This window comes from Colletotrichum fructicola (genome assembly GCF_000319635.2).
Source record: "Colletotrichum fructicola Nara gc5 chromosome Unknown KSG_Nara_v1_contig03, whole genome shotgun sequence".
Classification (NCBI taxonomy): Eukaryota; Fungi; Ascomycota; class Sordariomycetes; order Glomerellales; family Glomerellaceae; genus Colletotrichum; species Colletotrichum fructicola.
This window is the reverse complement of record NW_027094053.1, coordinates 6,371,041-6,387,430: the sequence shown is the minus strand read 5'-3', so window position 1 is coordinate 6,387,430 and position 16,390 is coordinate 6,371,041. Positions and strand designations below refer to the sequence as shown.

Here is a 16,390-nt window from a genome sequence, read left to right as displayed (position 1 = left end):
CATCTCCAGCTCGACTTGGCTTTTTCGTGTGCGGACGATGACACTAACTTCCGTTTTTTGCCTCCGCGCTGTCAACCAGGCTAAGAGATAAGGTCGAACAGACTTGAAGAAAAGAAAAGCCGTTTCTTATGCATCTCAAATTCGTTTTGTTCGGCCTCCTAATTTTAGACGAACCAACGAATTAGAGATAAGACCCGGAAAGCCGAGACAAGACTAACCTAGGCCCCCCTTCATCGCCTGGGAAGGCCGCCGCCCGGCTACGGCTAGGGCAGTGCCGAGGAGAAAGAAGGAAACTTCGTATTGTACGGATACCCGGCGTCGCGCAGCGCGAGGTTGCATAGGAAGCTCAAGTATGGAGCTTTCGTTCCGTGTGTTTTTGCCGACCAAGACACATGCAGAGGTCAGAGAGATGGAAGGTACTGGGGCGATTCCGGACTGATGATGCGCACGACGCGCTGCGGTGTGTCTGTTGGATGGCATTTGCCCCTCGTTCGTTTCTGCGGCCCTTCATTTTTCGCAGCTAGAAGTAAGGAGTGTGCGGCGGATAGCGTGCCGCGTCGTACGAACGGTTCTTGGTTCAGATGGATGGGCACAGCCGCCTGGTGACACCGCAGCGAGTAGGACATTGCGAAACTTGACGGAGTGAGCCCTATGAATGAGCCCCGAGCCGCGGAGCACGAAAAGTCGAGATGCTGACTACCGCGGAGCCTGACAGGGTCGGGGAATAATTAATCTGAAGAATGATGAATGCAAGGTGTAGGTATAGTTTAAATGATTTCATGCAGCGCCAAGATGATAAGCAGACGCTGATTCACATTAATCACAGCAAAGTCGGTGAGGACGATCGTAAGAAACCAGTGAAATATGTGTAAATGACCATTATCGATTGAATGATTACTGCATCTTTTGAGAATATATGACAGCCAGGAAAATATGGAAGAGTTTTATCCAAACAGAGAGCCCTCGCAAATAAACAGGAATGAGAGACGTGCGTGGAGGGGTTGTCATCAATACAATCGCACGCACAATGCCGCCCGCGCCGGTACCTTCGTCTAACACCTTGCGTGTAACATTACAACACCTTGCTTTGTGCGCCGTGAAACGTCTTTTTTGTGCATTTATGATTGGTTGACTTTTTTGACTTGCTTTTTTAAGAGTAGTTGACGTACTCCTGAGGGGTGACGGGCCAGGCGTCGACACCATCCTGGATGATGGCGCTCATGCCACCAGAGATGTGGTTCTGGATGTGGCAGTGGAGAAGCCAGGCGCCCGGGTTGTCTACCTGGTAACGGACAGCCATCCATGTTGATGTGTTGACGGCGTTGGGAGTGGCGAAGCCGTCCCTGCGCGGAGGGTCGACGAAGTTCCATGCTGAGGGCTGGGCGGCAGCAGCCTCCTCGATCGTGTTCCAGGTGAAGTTGCCGCTGCCAGAGGCGAGAAGGAACATCTTGTTGCCGTGCTTGTGGATAGGGTGAGGAGGCTGCGGCGGGCTGCCGGCTTGGAAGACGAAGTCGACCCAGGTGTTGTTGAGGGTGGAAACGAGGGTTGGGTCGACGTCGTTGGCCTGCAGGTTGAAGAGGACAGGCTCGTCAGACTCGTAGTCAGCCGGGAGGAGGAGGGTGTTGTTCAGGGCCCAGTAGTAAGAACCGCCCTCAGTGCGCATCTCGAACTTGTGCATGGCCTGAGCCTCGCGGGGGATGGTGATGGGCGGGTAGGGCTTGGCAAGGGCCTGGCGGAAGACGCGAACGGACGAAGAGACGGGCTTGCCGTTGTCGCGGACCCAGGGGGTGGAGGGAACGATTTCAGGCTCGGGCTGACCCTTCTCACGCCATTGGAGCTTAGCGACACCGCTGAGCATCTGGGTGGCGATGACACTGGCAGAGCGGATGGTGAAGTCGCCCTGCTGCTTGTACTTAACAAGGACAGAGTAGCGGTCGCCGTTGGTGACGGGGATAGCCTCAACTTCCTGGGGAGTAACGTAGGCGCCGTCCATGGCGTACACCCACATGGTGTGGTTGTCGATGGAGAACAGGCCAGTGTGGAGGTGGTAGGCTCCGACGAGGTCGAAGGCAACCCACTTCTCAGTATCGCAGTTGCTCTTCTCGATCTTGAAGGTTTCGACGCCACCATCACTGGGATCGCAGCCGTCAAAGACACCAGGAGGGATCTTGCTCAGGTCACCCTGGCCACGAGCGATGACAGCAGCAGGAATGCAGCTGAAGGATGTCAGCAAAGTCAATTAGAGCTGACATGGTAAACTTACGCCTTGTCCGTCATACGGGCACCAGCAACGTTAGCCAGAACATCGCGACGCTCCGGGGTCAGAAGAGCGTCAATCTCCTCGGCACTGCGGCAGGTGACACTTCCCTTACCGTTGAAGAGGAAGGAGTCGTAGCAAGAGAATTGGATGTTGGCGGCAGCGGACAGATCGTGAACCTCCTCCGAGATCATGTGACGGTGGTCGGAGAGGAGAAGAGGAACGACCTTCTTCTCGGCCTGCTCCATGGCGTGAATGGCGGCACCGTCGCTAGAGATCTGGCTGAAGGGCTTTTGGTGAGAGGCGGAAGGGTGGATGGTGATAGCGCCGTAGAGACCGTCCTCAATGAGACCCTCCCAATGTGCGTGGTACCAGTAGGCACCATACTGCGTTGCCTTCCATTGGTATTCGAAGCTCTTTCCGGGTTGGATAGCACGTTGGCTGAGGCCGGGGACACCATCAGACCAGGGGGTGCCCAACATCTCGATACCTGATCTTGATCAGCCATCAGTCGCACCATATCATTGCCAGACGGAGACTTACCGTGGTAATGTACGGTAGTAGGATAGGGCAGGTTGTTGTTGACCTTGACGGTAACGTCGTCGCCCTCGTTGAGCTCCATTCTCGGCGCAGTGAACTGGCCGTTCACCAGAATCATCTTCCTTGCAAATCCATCGGGAGAGGCCGTCTCCCATGTGAGGTTCAACTCGAAACTACGAGACTCGGCGACGGCACCCAGCGCCAACGCCAGGGTCGGAAGAATATAGCGAAAAACTGACATCTTAAGCAGCTGTAAGACGAAAGGAACAGGAATGAGTGAGTGGATAGGATCTCAAGGCTGAGTATCCAGGAAGAATAATGTGCTGGTGTCCTTCCAAACACTTCTCACTGGAGCAGGCGGAGGTCGATCATGATATATAGGTAGGAGAGACAGAGGCACTCGCCTCCATCTAGTCTGGCGGCAGCACAAGCCAAGGGTGGGCGATCTGCCGTCCATAGTGGCGCGGTGCTTCGCTTGGGGAGGAATCCGGGTAGGTCGAGGTCACCCCGGCCGCGGCGGACAGGACAAGTGCAGAGCGAGGATGGATGCCAACCCGACCGCAGATCCGACTCGACTGCAGTCTCCCCCCAAGGCTCACAGACCGAGCCGCATCGCCCAATCAGGTCAAGTCATCTCGGCCTTCTAGTCCCGGGAAGGTGTGTATTCTGGGTCAAAGCCATGAACACCTACTCGATGTTAGCCACGTTGTAATCCATCCTGTGCCATCACGATGCGGCGTGGGTTCGTTCTAGTCGCTCCTGTCTCTGCCCCCCAAATCTTCTTTGACTTTCTGGCAAGCTGACCAGCTGGCCGAAAGGTCCGTGGGTTCGTGCAGATGCAGGGCAGCAGCAAGCAGCACATCAAAGTATCGCTGAGAGACACATGGAGGAAGAGGATGCAGCGGCTGAAGTGGATGATGTCAGCACAATTAGAGAAGAACAAAACTGTGATTGTGAGCAAAAAGCAAAAACAGAGGCACAAACTATTAGACGCGGTCGCGAGCCAAACAAGCCATCCGCCTCTCCGGAACCCAGGACTTCCACGGTTATCAACATCCCAGACGGCGATCATTCCGATATTCGATCTGGCCCCAAGGCAGTAGTGCGTTTGTGAGTCCACAACGGCCACAAGCCCAATGTTCGGCCAGGTACAAAGAACCAAACATCGTACAGAGAACAAAAGAGCATTAGATGCCAAGCAGGGGTTTGAACACCTCCAAGATCAGGTGTCCGGCTCTCAAGTGTGACTGCGAACCACTGTTCGAGTATGGCGCAGCGCCAATGCAGCCCGTCCGGCCGCTATGCCGGTTGCAATTTCAAAGGCCCCGGATATCACAATGGTCAGACAAGTGGCTTGAGCTGACTAGCTGTCGTTGAAATTGATCGGGCGCGCGGACCGCTCTAGTACGGCAGCCCACGGCTCGACGAGAGCAGTCAGTCAGCGAATCCGCAGCATTCTTTTGCGCCTTCGCGCCCATCAAAATAGTTCATGCCGAGAAGTTCAAGCGCCACACCATAACGCTCCTCCTGAACCTCGAGCCAGCCCTTTTCAACGTCCATGCCCTCTGCATAACCTGCACCGGTGTTCCGCGTTCTCTATTTGTGTCGACAAACGTCAAGCCCGGCAGCACTGAAGATGCTTCGATTGATGTCTTCCCCAGGCGCGCACGATGCTCAATCTCTGCTGCCAAACCTACCTCTCTTACTCGGTGGCGCGCGTCGGCTAGGAGCCGTCAAGGAGCCATCCGCAGCCACGCAGATGACTCGCCGACTGTTCACCGTAAAACAGGTCTGAGGCTTGTGTGGCCCAGATTCTAGGCAGTTTGATCAGAAAAGGAAGCCGTTGATAGCATACGGGTGGCGATTGAGTAGCGCGCTCGTAGACGAGCTTGGCTTTGTGCCACCAAAAAGCACCATCAAGACAATCGGGTGGTCTCAACTGCAAGCGCCCTAATTGCCACAAAGTTTCCGGTATGTTTGTGTGAGGCTTCCGTATGGCCTGATGTTTCCATAGATGGGAAACATCCGTTGAGTCTCCAGTCTGCCGGGAATCGGGGCCAGGTACATCGACCAAGAAGAACGCGTTGCCACGTGCCCGGGCCTTCAACGAGCACTTCGTGCCGCGCAGCTGCATTTGCAGTGCGCTTTCCATCCAATCCCTGGAGGAAAATGCTGTGCTCCCATCTACGCACCGTACATGATGCGGTCGACCTTACGTACTACATCTAGACTCTGGACGAAGTTGGTGCCACCCCTATATCGAACGCATCGCGCTCGGCGAAGCACATGGTCTTGGTTGCACCGCCAGCCTGGTACTTCCACATACTCAGGGCCCGTCCGATCGATTTGCCGCCATCTGTTTCTCGCTGTCTTGAGATGACGCGTTCAAATGAGAAGCAATGCGCTCGAGATGCTGTCAATGTTTGACATCCACGAGGCGTCTCTTTTCACCACAAACTCCTATTGCAGCTGCCTGGCAACCCAATAGTGTATGATTCACGGGTCCAAAAATTGTCGAAGGCTTTCGATGACACTCTCTTACGGCCGGCTTTGCGCTCATGTGGCTGCCAAGGAGTCCCAGAGCAAGCACTGTTGCATGAAGGCGTACAAGATCGCCCTCGCCTGAATCAGTTTGGACTTTCGCGATGACCTCTGATAGTTTGTCCGAATATGCCACTCAGCTTCGGACCAAGACAACCCTCAGTGAGATGGCCCTGATCCGAAGGCTGGGCGGGGCCAGACCGTCGTCGATACTCGGGGCGCTCCAGCTGAACAATGCCATCGACAGACAGCACAAGAATATGCCAAGAAGAAAAACTGCCCGCTTGGTCATCAGCTACGCGCCATTATGTCCACACAGATTTGCACAGAATCGCGGGATGTGGCGCGCAAAACATGCCTCGACAACCACGAGCAGTCAGACTTGGCAGCTGACGTTTGCCTCGAGCTCAAGGACAATGTCGTCCTTTTTGGACAGAGAGCCCGAACACGGCCACGATGCTATCTCCCCGGACGAAGCTCCGTGTTCTTGGCCTAGATCTATTTGAAAAGGGCGGGCTGGAGTGGCGTTGACTCCCGCCTGGTGGCCGTGCGCACGGAGGGAACCGTTAGGAGGCAGCGAGCACGATCTGAATGTGGGGGACGAACTGCATTTATCGTGCATTGAGTCAATGACACTCTTGGGCTTCAAGCTGATCATCCCCTCTGAGCCTTTTGGTGGCTGGTTGTGACGACTTCAACGATGTAAGCGGCAAGCCTCACGGTGCCCTTCAACAACTCCCATGCTGTCAACAATCAGGTTTAGTGAGTCATAAACACCGTAATCCTCCGATTCCTCGACACTCAAAGATTTGCAATTAAGAAATTGAAGGGGAAAGCGGTCTATGCCATGATCATCCGCCCGAAAGATGGCCGAAAGTTGCAGCAGAAAAGACAGAGGCTGGTTGTTGCCAAGATGAAGCGCACCGACAAAATTCGACCCCTCGACGGTTAGGGTGTTAGAGTGTAAGTCCGCGCGGGCTTTGGTGCGGCACAGAGGATCTAGCGAAGCTGAAATTCCTGCAGGCCATGAGCAGCAACGATGCCTGTGAACTCTTCGCCGTCCATGTAACCGTATGCATACGTGGGGCCGATGAGGCTGTATCCATGTGAGGATTCGCGGATAACGAAAGGAACGTGGCTGCCGGAGAATATGACAACCAAATCCTCGGGACAAACATCTCTTGGCCCGAGGCCGGGTGTTCCATCTGCGTCCCTGAAGATGAATGGGCGATGCCCCAACACCCTCCAAACCCGACGATATGGCCAAGAAGCCGATGCGATCCAGTCGTCCTGCGCATCGCCGGAAGGGGCTCTCGCGATCCCGGTAAGAACTTCGTAAGCCTCTGGATATCCGTCTTCCGGCTTTGCGCGGCCCACAAGACCCATATCTGTGATCGGTATTCTCCATAGGTTGTGGAAGATAACCTTTCGTCTTGGGCCATCTTCAAGATTGTGGCAAACGAGGTCTTCAAGCTCCAAGAGCCATTCCTTGCAATCCTTGATATATGAAGGTGAGTTAGCAATGGACTCCAACACATTCCCAGTAGCCTTAACGCGGCCAACAACAACACCCATGAGGCTGATGCAAGGGCTCTCAAAAGTGGCGTCGAATGTAGTCGGAGACCACGTTGTCCCTTTAGATGCGTCGTACATCATTGAACCAGTACTGAAGCCTCCAATGGTTGCAATCATCTTGACAGTCCAGTCAACAGTCCAGCTGGGGAGGCCGGGTGAGAGGGACGTAGGGCGACAGTAGGATAACACGTCTGGCCCATGATCTTCGACTAATGCCTTCGTAGTGAAGAATAGCAATTTCTCCAGAGTCATGGCCATTGAATAGTCGACAGGTATCCTCCTCCTATCCCTTTCAGTCAGCAGGCCGAGTAGTCCGTATATTCGATCCCGAGCGTCCGTTGATTGAATGGCGCCACCGGTAGCGGAGAAGAAGACGGCATTGAAGAGCGATGTCTCCTGTCTCGAGCCATCCTGGATGTTATTCATGTGGCTGAAATGAGCAATCCTGAAGTAGACATCTCTTAGCGCGTCGTAGATGGGCTGATACTTGGGATCGGTATCGACGTAAAGTATCATCCACTCGAAAGCACTCCATGCACTGCGGATTTCTTTCCAATCCTTTGCATGATCGCCGATAACCACATACGCCTCTTTGGCTAGGAGTGCTTCCTGGATCACCCAAACCCGTGTCCACCACGGACGTTGGAACAGAGTCCATATGTGAGCAAAATTGAAGCTGGTTCCCGAGCAGTCAAGAATAGTTTTGACAAAGGCTTGGCAGATGGAAGGCCCGTAGTCGGGACGAGCTTTGAGGTCCTCAAGTGTGCTGCCTAGGAGACTGAGCTGGTGGAGAGCGCTGACACTGGCATCGTCTTCAGGCCCCAGCCAGATGAGGACTTGGCGCGCGCTGCTGTAGATCCTGCCCATCAACTGCACCTGGTGTGCCTTCTCCTCGTCATCTGCTTGATTTATGCACAATGCATCGATCCAAATTTTGGTGACATGTGACTTGCTGAATTTGGCGAGCCGCTCGAGAGCACAATATAGATTTTGCGTGACGTCGACGTTCTGACCTTCGAGGAGAATTGAGCGACGTTGGACAGCGTCGCCCCAGACGTACGAGAGGGCCGTGAAGTCGGGATCGTCGTCCAAACTGTCATAGACAATGGAACAGCTGATGTGACCCTGACTTCCATCACCATGATTGAATTCGAGAAGCCGAATATCCCGACTGGCATCCTGCAAAGGCCGGTACTGGTACGGCATGATCGTTGCTGTCTGAAAAGCTGTGCGCAAGATGCCATCAGAAGGATGACCGGCTTTGACATTCCTGCCAGCCGCCAGGCTGCAGAGAAACGCCGCCACGCAGCCACGCTAAGAGCCACGTCACGCCAGACTTGCTGCAGGGTCGTTTCTTCATGCGCGATTGCCCTCAGCTTTTCTGGTTGCCACTCGGGGAGGTTATGTCTCGTTGATGCAGACCCGTGATTGCCATGGAAATGCGGCTGCCGACGCAGCGATGGTCAAGCCTCTCGAGTCCCGCGTGGAAGATCATCGGATTGGAATGCCCGTCTTCTTGCTACATCGCCCACTCGGTTATCTCAGGATGGCCTGCAGATGGGGTCAGCCACAATCCGCCTCTTGGCACCGGCGTCAGTAGAGTATACTTCACGTCTTGAAGGTCGGCTCCATGCTTTCGACGGCCCTCAGGTGTTGCTATTTTCAAATACTGCAGGACTGCACTGCCGCCAGTCGATTATGCCCGGCTTCTTGGCGACACTCGGTGAGAAACGGGAATCGGTGAAGGAAACGCGTGGCGCCGCTGGGAAGCGAAGGAAATGAGGTGTTTCCGACAAGTCTGAGGGTAGGTTCCTAGGAGAGAAACGAGAAATTACACACCTGTCGCGCTTGACCCGGGGCCGTTGGGCAGGTCCACTCGCAACCACACCCGCGCCGGTAGGCACGTGCGGATTCTCCCGCTCCACTGCCGACTTCTCGATCCGAACTCGATGTAACTTCCGCTTTTGGGAGATGTTGAAGAAGTCTCAATGGCTGATTGGACTGTGTGAGAAGCCACATGCGAGATAGAATCATGTGCGATGTGTTACTTCTGACGTCCTTTGGCATGACGCTCTGCGGATGTCATCAGAAACCAGGCAGTCCGTAAAGACAAAGAGATGATCAACTTGTGAAGATTGTTCTAACATTAATCGAAGGAGAGTTTTAATCTGTTCTTGCAGGCATGGAACTGGGAGGACCGAATACAACTTCAACATCCGACTGAGAATTATGGTGGTACCAATGTGCAACGTGGAAGGCTACTATCATGATAAACGCAAGATAATGACCGAAAGCTTTTGGGCGTCGATTAAGCTATCGAATTGGGAGGTTTGGAGGTTGCCCTGACCTGTGATGAAGCCCCGACCCTGTTGGACTTTATGATGGAAAAGAGATAAAATTGCTGCTCAACATCAAGGTCAAGACATAGACCATGCTTCCACTACCACGTCTAACCATTGTTATCACACAAACCTCAATCTTATGATCAAGGTAATGAGTTCATATCTAGCAGGAACCTTGGGAGCATACCCGGAAAGTTCCCTGCGCCCCTGGCTACATCCGTACATACCAGCACCTTGAAGGGTTTAGAAAACTTACGGAGATGTTCAGAGATTTCTTTTAATACTCAAGAGACTCGCCATATTCCCCATCAATATCTTCCCGCTTCTTCATTATCCTCTGCTTCATATCTTCGCCCGCAATAAGCCATGGATACCCAAAACTCCAACTCCAGTGTCGATACCGTCACCGTCATGAACGACAACACACCCAACTCGGGGCGCGTTGTGAACAACCGGCTGGACAAGAACACCGAGCCTTATCAAGTCATCGGCTTCGGCCAGTGCAGCTGGGTATACCACCGCAAAGGCAGGAACCACGTTGTCAAACTCGCCCGGCAAGGCTACCAAACCGCCCTCGAGACCGACCACACAGCCCACCTCAAAGTCCGCGCCGCATTCGACATCCACAAACCCCCCGTCAACGTCCCCGAACCGATCCGCCTCGCCCCTCCGACATCTCGCTGGTGGGAAACCCACAGCTCCATTCTCCTCCAACCCCCGTACGACATCTCCCAGAAAACCTCATGGGCCCTCCTGTCCCAGCGCATCCCCCCCTTGCCAAAGTGCCATCGCGACACCCTCATCAACACCTTCTGTCCCGCGCATAAGCGGCGGGATGCAGCAACGGACACGAAGAACGAGGACGCGCTGGCGAGGGTGTACCTCGGACGCCGACGCGTGTCAGGGGCGCCGCTCCCGCCCAACTTCTCGCTGAGGAACTACAACCTCACGCTGGACCAGCTGCTCCAGCTCGACGCGCCCGTGGCGGAATACGCGCGCCAAATGGGCGAGGCGCTTTGTGTAATGCACTGGGGCGCCTGGGTTGACGGCTATGGCATCGAATTCGTCCTCGGAGGGCAGCCAAAACCTCCGAAAATGGCGTCCTCTACTGCCACTGGGAAGCAGACAGCCGTATCGGTGGACATTACCAGCGCGCCATCACCAGCACAACCGGCGTACGACGCGAACCTGGCACAGCTGTGGGTTCTCGACTTCGATCTCTGTAGTATGTGGGATCGCGAGCGCATGTGTAGGTTTCCGAACGACCTAGTCCAGCAGCTTGTCCGGGCTTTCTTCAAGAACGACCCGTATTACCCGCTGCCCAGTATGAAAGGCGAAGTTGAAGAAGAGCTGTGGTGGGAGTTTAGAGAAGCGTACATGGAACAGGCTCGTAGTATGCGGCTGAGGCATCCGTTACCTGGAAGTTTCATTCAAGCTTGTGAGAGGAGGGGGAGTGGGAACCTGGAGATTTGGGAACATGATTTTTGAAGGGAACCCAGGTCCATGAGAATGTCAATTTTGTTGTGCGAAATACCCCGAGAGCTGTAAAAATTCCAAGCCGTGTGAATAACCATTTAATCGAATGTGTTCCTTTGCTTGTCTGCTTGTCTGCTTGTCTGCTTGTCTGCTTGTCTGCTTGTCTGCTTGTCTGCTTGTCTGCTTGTCTGCTTGTCTGCTTGTCTGCTTGTCTGATTGTCTGATATCGACTTATTATTGTCATGAAGAGCCTCCTCACAGAGAAACATAGACTAGGAGCTGATTCTGTCATGTTACTCGCTGCAAGTGTGTCAAATATATATGAGTGGTATTTCGTTTCGGCAATGCAATCATATCCTCTTATCTTGAAAAAGGTCAGTCAACGACAGTCTTCCAACTCGAGTTTCTGTTAGACCATAGACAAAGAACTCTAAGCCACCCACATAGTCAATATCAACAACCTCGTTCAAATTCACAACCATGTGAATAAATACCACCCCCCATACATCCCTCTCCAATACAACACTTCCCATACGACATCCATCCACATCACCACATCACCACATGGCCCGCGCCCACATCCCCAGAAACTTCGGACGATTAGACCTCAACGTCTCAATCCCCGGCCCCGGAACCCTTCTCGCAGGCCCCACACGCCCTCCGAGTCCCGCCCGACGTGACATCGTCCCATCCGATCACCTCGTCCGCCCGCCCCCGCCGAACTACCCGAAGAGCCCCTCCCTTCCCCCTTACAAACAAGGACCAATCCAGTCCCAAAACGTCACAATGACCCTCACACTTCCAGGAGTTCAGAGCTACCAAAAAAAGGCCTCAACCACACGTTATCTTCATCCCATGCCTATATGAAACCCACCACCCGCAACTGCACCTCATACTGACATCCCCACAATCCTCAAAGATATCAACATATCAAAGTTTCTTGTACTGTAGAAGAACCAACCCACCAAAACCAAATATGGCTTTCCCCTCAAAAGTAGCGCTCGTCACAGGCGCCTCCTCCGGCATAGGCGCCGCCCTCACAGCCCGCCTCATCGCCAACGGCACCTTCGTGATAGCAGTCGCCCGCCGCAAGGACCGGCTCCAGACCCTCCTCGACGCCCACGGCCCGGACAAGGTCGCCGCCGAGCCCTACGACATGACGGACCTCGAAGGAATGCCCGAGTGGGTCAACAAGTTGAGTCCCCGTCCCGTCTTCCCCCCCTTTCCGTCCCGTCCCCCGCGCACCCGGCGCCGCATACCCGAGCAACACGCGGCCAAACCATCACCGTCCTATCACATCAAAAAGCCCACCCAAAACTAACAAAGCCATCCTAAGAATAACAACAACCTACCCGGCCCTAGACACCATAATCCTGAACGCAGGCATCCAGCGCTCAATCGACTTCACCTCCCCCACCTCCATCTCCCTCCCCAACATCTCCTCGGAGCTGACGACGAACTACCTCGCCCCCCTCCACCTCATCACCCACTTCCTCCCCCATCTCCAGTCCGTCGCGCCGACCCAGGCACACGTCGTCCTCGTCTCTTCCGGCCTCGCCCTCGTCCCCATCCCCCGCTGCCCAAACTACTGCGCCACGAAATCAGCCCTGCACTCCCTCGCCTGGACCCTCCGCACCCAGCTCGCCGCGCACGACGCCTCGTCCCACGTCCGCGTCATCGAGGTCGTCCCCCCCGCCGTGCAGACCGAGCTGCACTCCGTCCAGCCGGACCTGGTTGCCGCGGGGCAGGCTAACTTTGGCATGCCGCTGGAGGAGTTTACGGAGGAGACGTGGACGGCGTTGGAGGAGGGCAAGGAGGATGAGATCATCGTCGGGCCGGCTAAGAACTTTGCGCACGTTGAGACGGACAGGAAGAAAATGTTTGACAAGATGGCTGAGATGTTCAGGAGCGGATCAAAAATTTGAGCCTCACTCATCGAGGGCATGTCACTCAAGAGAATTGGGACGGCAAAAATGGCATTCAATCTGTATTGGGACAAATGCCTATGCTAACTACACTCCCTGGTCCTGTCAGCAGCCACCATCACCCAGGCTTTCCGGCCTGAAATAATGAAACGGCTGCTTCGTGGTGCTTGTGATTTTTTTCGGTCTTGTAAGGACTTGCACGAAGGCTGTAAAGAGAAAACGAAAAGCAAGTGTCTCTCGTCATCCGGGCTTAACGCCTTCCATCTCAGGAATTCGGCGCATTCCCGTCGCGCAGAAACCAAAGTTTCATGTCCAGCGGAGAAAGTAACAAAACCAAGCCTGGCCAACTCTTTCCATACTCCCCTTTCCCTATGGTATATCTTTCTCGGACCGTAGAAACCAAGACTGCACGGAGCCTCTAAGGTGTTGCTCGTCCAAAGCCAAGCGAGGAAGATGAATGACAGACACTCGATACCTCGATGACTTGGCTAAGAATGTAAAAGAAGTGAAAATGTGAATTTGTAGTCAACCAAGCCTCGAATGCTGGAATAAAAGAGCCGCCGGAACCCCCCGTGAATAGGAATAGAACAACATATGATTCGTGAGAAGAGCGCGCCTGACCGTCCAACCCATCATCTAATCCTGCCATCCAAAGGGTTGAGGATCAACCCGCCCCTTGTGCAGGTCGTGAAAAGGAAAGACATTGGGGCGCATAGTCGTCGTAACGTCCAGAAAGCAACAAGTTTACGCCAAGATGCCGCTCTTTCTCTTCTCGGCGCTGGTCAAGACCAGCATTGGCGCCTTGCGCTGTCCGTCCGTCACCTCAATACCGGCACGCTGAGCTGAGTTCTTGAAAACACTGGCGAAGCTGTTCTCACCGCTCTCGGCACTGCTGACGCTGTCAACGCTCTTGCGAGCCCTCTGACGAGAGCTTGGGCGGTCAGAGCCGATGGCACCCCAGCTGCCGTTGGTGGACGTCCTTGAGCTGGGAAGAGAGCAATCAATGTCGCCAGCCAAGCTGCCAGATCCACTGTGGCCGGAGTCAGATTCGTTGTCGGTGATGGGGGTGCCGGACTCTTCCTCGGCGCTCTCGGAGACGGGGCTCATGCTACCGCTGGAGCTGCCGGTTCCCTTTCTGCGCTCACGTCCCGCGCGGACCAGGTTGTGGACAGCCGAGCGACGCGTGCGGGTGGCAAAGTTCTTGCTTCCCTCGTGCTTGGCGGTAGGCTTAGCCTTGAGCTCCTCAATGGAGGGAGGTCCGCGGGGCTGGCGAACGGGGTGCTCGCCGGCACGTCCCTGGCCGGGTCCATAGCCTCCAGACATGGGAGTAAGAGGGAAAGAGGCGGTCTTGGGACCAGCGGACTTGGGGGGCTCCTGAGAAGGTGAAAGGGCAGCCTGGTTGTTACCGTTGAGTGCCAAGGACATGACCTTCTTATGGCCACGGCGGAAAGCATTGGCTGACGGAGGAGGCAGAGGGGTGACCTCAGAGGGAGACTCGTAGCGCTTAGGGGGAGTAGCGGTGCGGAACGGGGTGGCGTGGTTCTCGGGAGGAGGCGAAACCTGAACACGAGGGGCTTGCTGCTGCTGCTGCTGCTGCAGTTGCTGGATTTGAAGCTGCTGCTGCTGCTGCAGGGCAGCGTAGACCTGCGCCAACTGAGCCTGTTGGTCATTCTGGCCTTGGTCGACGTAGTAGCCCTGCTGGCGGGTGACAGGGTCGTAGTACGTGTAGACCTGAGGCTGCTGCTGAGCAGCCATGCCACTGAGCATGGACTGCTGAAGGCTCTGGAGCTGTTGCTGTTGTTGGTACATAGCCAGCTGCTGCTGCTGAATCTGCTGCTGAGCACCCTGCAGGTTCAGGCCCTGGAACTGCTGAGCAGCTGCCTGGACGCTCAGGAGCTGCTGCTGCAGGCGCTGCTGTTGCTGAGCAAGGTACATGTTGGTGGCGACAAGTTGAGCGTACAGACTGGGATCCATCTGTTCCTGGTCATCGATAACAATCTCAGGAGGCGCGAGAACCTGCTCAGTGGTGTACTGCTGCTGGTTCGCATAGGCCTGCTGCTGCTGCTGTTGCTGTTGCTGCTGCAAGAACTGCTGAGCCTGCAATTGCTGAGCCTGCTGCTGAGCCTGTTGCTGGGCTTGCTGCTGGTGCTGACCGTAGCGGGGGAGAGCGGTCTTGGGGCCATTGTAGGAGTTCTGGGCCTGGGCCTGCATGCTGTTGGCGGTTGCGTTTCTGGCAAACGACTGAGTGGTAGGCGAGGGCGCGTTGTTGTTGACACCGGCAGGGAAGTTGGTAGCAGTCGAAGACTTGGGGGCGGTTCTAAGACCCGCGAGAAGGTGAGATCTGCTGGTGCGAGGAGTGGGAGCGCCGTTGTCGGCATTGCTGGCGGGAGTAGCATTGGAGAGGGAGAGGGGCTTGACAGGCCCGCCGCGGCGAGAGGCAAGACCTCCGCCGGGCATGGCCAGGCCGTTAGCCGACGAAAAGTTGTTGGAGTTCATTTGAGCGAGACCGCCTGCGTCCATTGCTCAGATGGGGTATCAATGGAGAGCGAGGAAGTGAGCTGGCGGGAGTGCCGGTGAACGAGTTGTCAAACTCGAAAAGTGTCAAAGAATGTATGGTGGCCTTGCAAACGGCTGGGGCGACCGGGTCGAATTACAAGAAGGATAGTTTGTTGAGGTGCGCAGCGCTGGGCGTCGAGATATATTATGGTACTCGGGTGTTGCGGATGACGTTGATGACAGTGGTGTATCAGACCGATCCAAAGCGGTTTCCGGAGCTGGTCCAGGAAAGAGGCTGCACGTGGGTGTCGGTGTCGGAGTCAAGGTGAACGGAGGAGGATGCCAAAAAGTTCAAAATCCAAAAATCGGCGGTATTTTGGATGATTGAAGGTGATGTGCGATGCGTTGTTGGGGAATTAGATGGTCGCGTATCGAGCGTCGAGGGCAGGAAAAAAGAATGATCGTAGTGGTCAAGGAGTGGGCGACAATCTGCTGTCGATGGGAAAGAGTAAACGGTGCTGGAGATGTCGGGTGGAAAACACTTGGCAACGGAAGCGGTTGTGGTCGAGGAGAGGAAGGACCACAAAGAGGAGCCTTCTTTGTTGTTGGGTCCAAGACGAAAGGGCGCAGGGACTTGGTCGAGATCGACAGATCAGTCAGGTGACGAGGAGCAGGCGAGAGCCGTCGTCGGTTGGCGCGGGCTGGGACAGCTGCGTGAGGAGTGATTTGTCGAAAAAGAGGGCGTTGGCAGCAGCGAGCTGGCTGTTTCCTGTTGTTCCGATGGAGCGCTGGTGTGTGAAGATTACGGTGGAGTTTTTTTCTGCAGTATCTGACGATGAAAAAAGGTCGGACGAAGACGAAGTAGAGTACAGTCGATTAAAAAGTGTTTCTTGGATGGATTTGTTGTGACGATGATGCAGATGCAAGTTGCGACGTGTGAGTGAGTTGGTCCAGAGGCCTTTTTGGGCGTTTGGATGTTGAGCTTGTGGCGGGTTTGATTTTTGTCGGTTTGGTGTTGCGAATGTGCGGTGCGGTCGATTTGTGGTTGGTGAGCGAAGCCTTCCAGAACCCGTGAAGAATTTTTGCTGGATTTGGTTGAAAAAACGATGCGAGACGGATCTCAAGAGAATGCGAGGGTTGTGATCTTTTTTACTTTTTTTTTCTTTTCCTGGAAAAATCCCTTCTAAAAAGACGACGATGACGAACAAATTCGCAGACCAGAGCGGCGGAGGAGGAAA

The 16,390-nt window shown here is 54.8% G+C and overlaps 6 protein-coding genes across 6 annotated transcripts; 3 read left to right on the top strand and 3 right to left on the bottom strand.

Annotated features, from left to right (window-relative positions):
- Nucleotides 1-1,150: 1,150 nt before the first annotated feature.
- Nucleotides 1,151-3,038, bottom strand: abr2-2 (Laccase abr2; the record flags this gene model as incomplete). Its single annotated transcript, XM_032031409.1, has 3 exons — nt 1,151-2,216; nt 2,264-2,747; nt 2,801-3,038. 3 exons carry the CDS (start codon nt 3,036-3,038, stop codon nt 1,151-1,153), a joined length of 1,788 nt encoding a protein of 595 aa, XP_031889366.1.
- Nucleotides 3,039-5,467: 2,429 nt separating this feature from the next.
- CGGC5_v006637 (uncharacterized protein) lies at nt 5,468-5,834 on the top strand (the record flags this gene model as incomplete). The annotated part of the gene is made up of 2 exons (XM_066151722.1): nt 5,468-5,500; nt 5,586-5,834. 2 exons carry the CDS (start codon nt 5,468-5,470, stop codon nt 5,832-5,834), a joined length of 282 nt encoding a protein of 93 aa, XP_066008970.1.
- Nucleotides 5,835-6,337: 503 nt separating this feature from the next.
- On the bottom strand, nt 6,338-8,119 carry CGGC5_v006636 (Heterokaryon incompatibility protein 6, OR allele; the record flags this gene model as incomplete). The annotated part of the gene is made up of 1 exon (XM_032031408.1): nt 6,338-8,119. The coding sequence occupies one exon, from the start codon at nt 8,117-8,119 to the stop codon at nt 6,338-6,340; it is 1,782 nt and encodes a 593-aa protein (XP_031889164.1).
- Nucleotides 8,120-9,621: 1,502 nt separating this feature from the next.
- On the top strand, nt 9,622-10,743 carry CGGC5_v006635 (uncharacterized protein; the record flags this gene model as incomplete). Its single annotated transcript, XM_032031407.1, has 1 exon — nt 9,622-10,743. One exon carries the CDS (start codon nt 9,622-9,624, stop codon nt 10,741-10,743), a length of 1,122 nt encoding a protein of 373 aa, XP_031889165.1.
- A 964-nt stretch (nt 10,744-11,707) lies between these two features.
- dltE-2 (putative oxidoreductase DltE) lies at nt 11,708-12,656 on the top strand (the record flags this gene model as incomplete). Its single annotated transcript, XM_066151721.1, has 2 exons — nt 11,708-11,925; nt 12,068-12,656. 2 exons carry the CDS (start codon nt 11,708-11,710, stop codon nt 12,654-12,656), a joined length of 807 nt encoding a protein of 268 aa, XP_066008971.1.
- Nucleotides 12,657-13,400: 744 nt separating this feature from the next.
- Nucleotides 13,401-15,176, bottom strand: CGGC5_v006633 (uncharacterized protein; the record flags this gene model as incomplete). Its single annotated transcript, XM_066151720.1, has 2 exons — nt 13,401-13,686; nt 13,732-15,176. 2 exons carry the CDS (start codon nt 15,174-15,176, stop codon nt 13,401-13,403), a joined length of 1,731 nt encoding a protein of 576 aa, XP_066008972.1.
- Nucleotides 15,177-16,390: the final 1,214 nt, after the last annotated feature.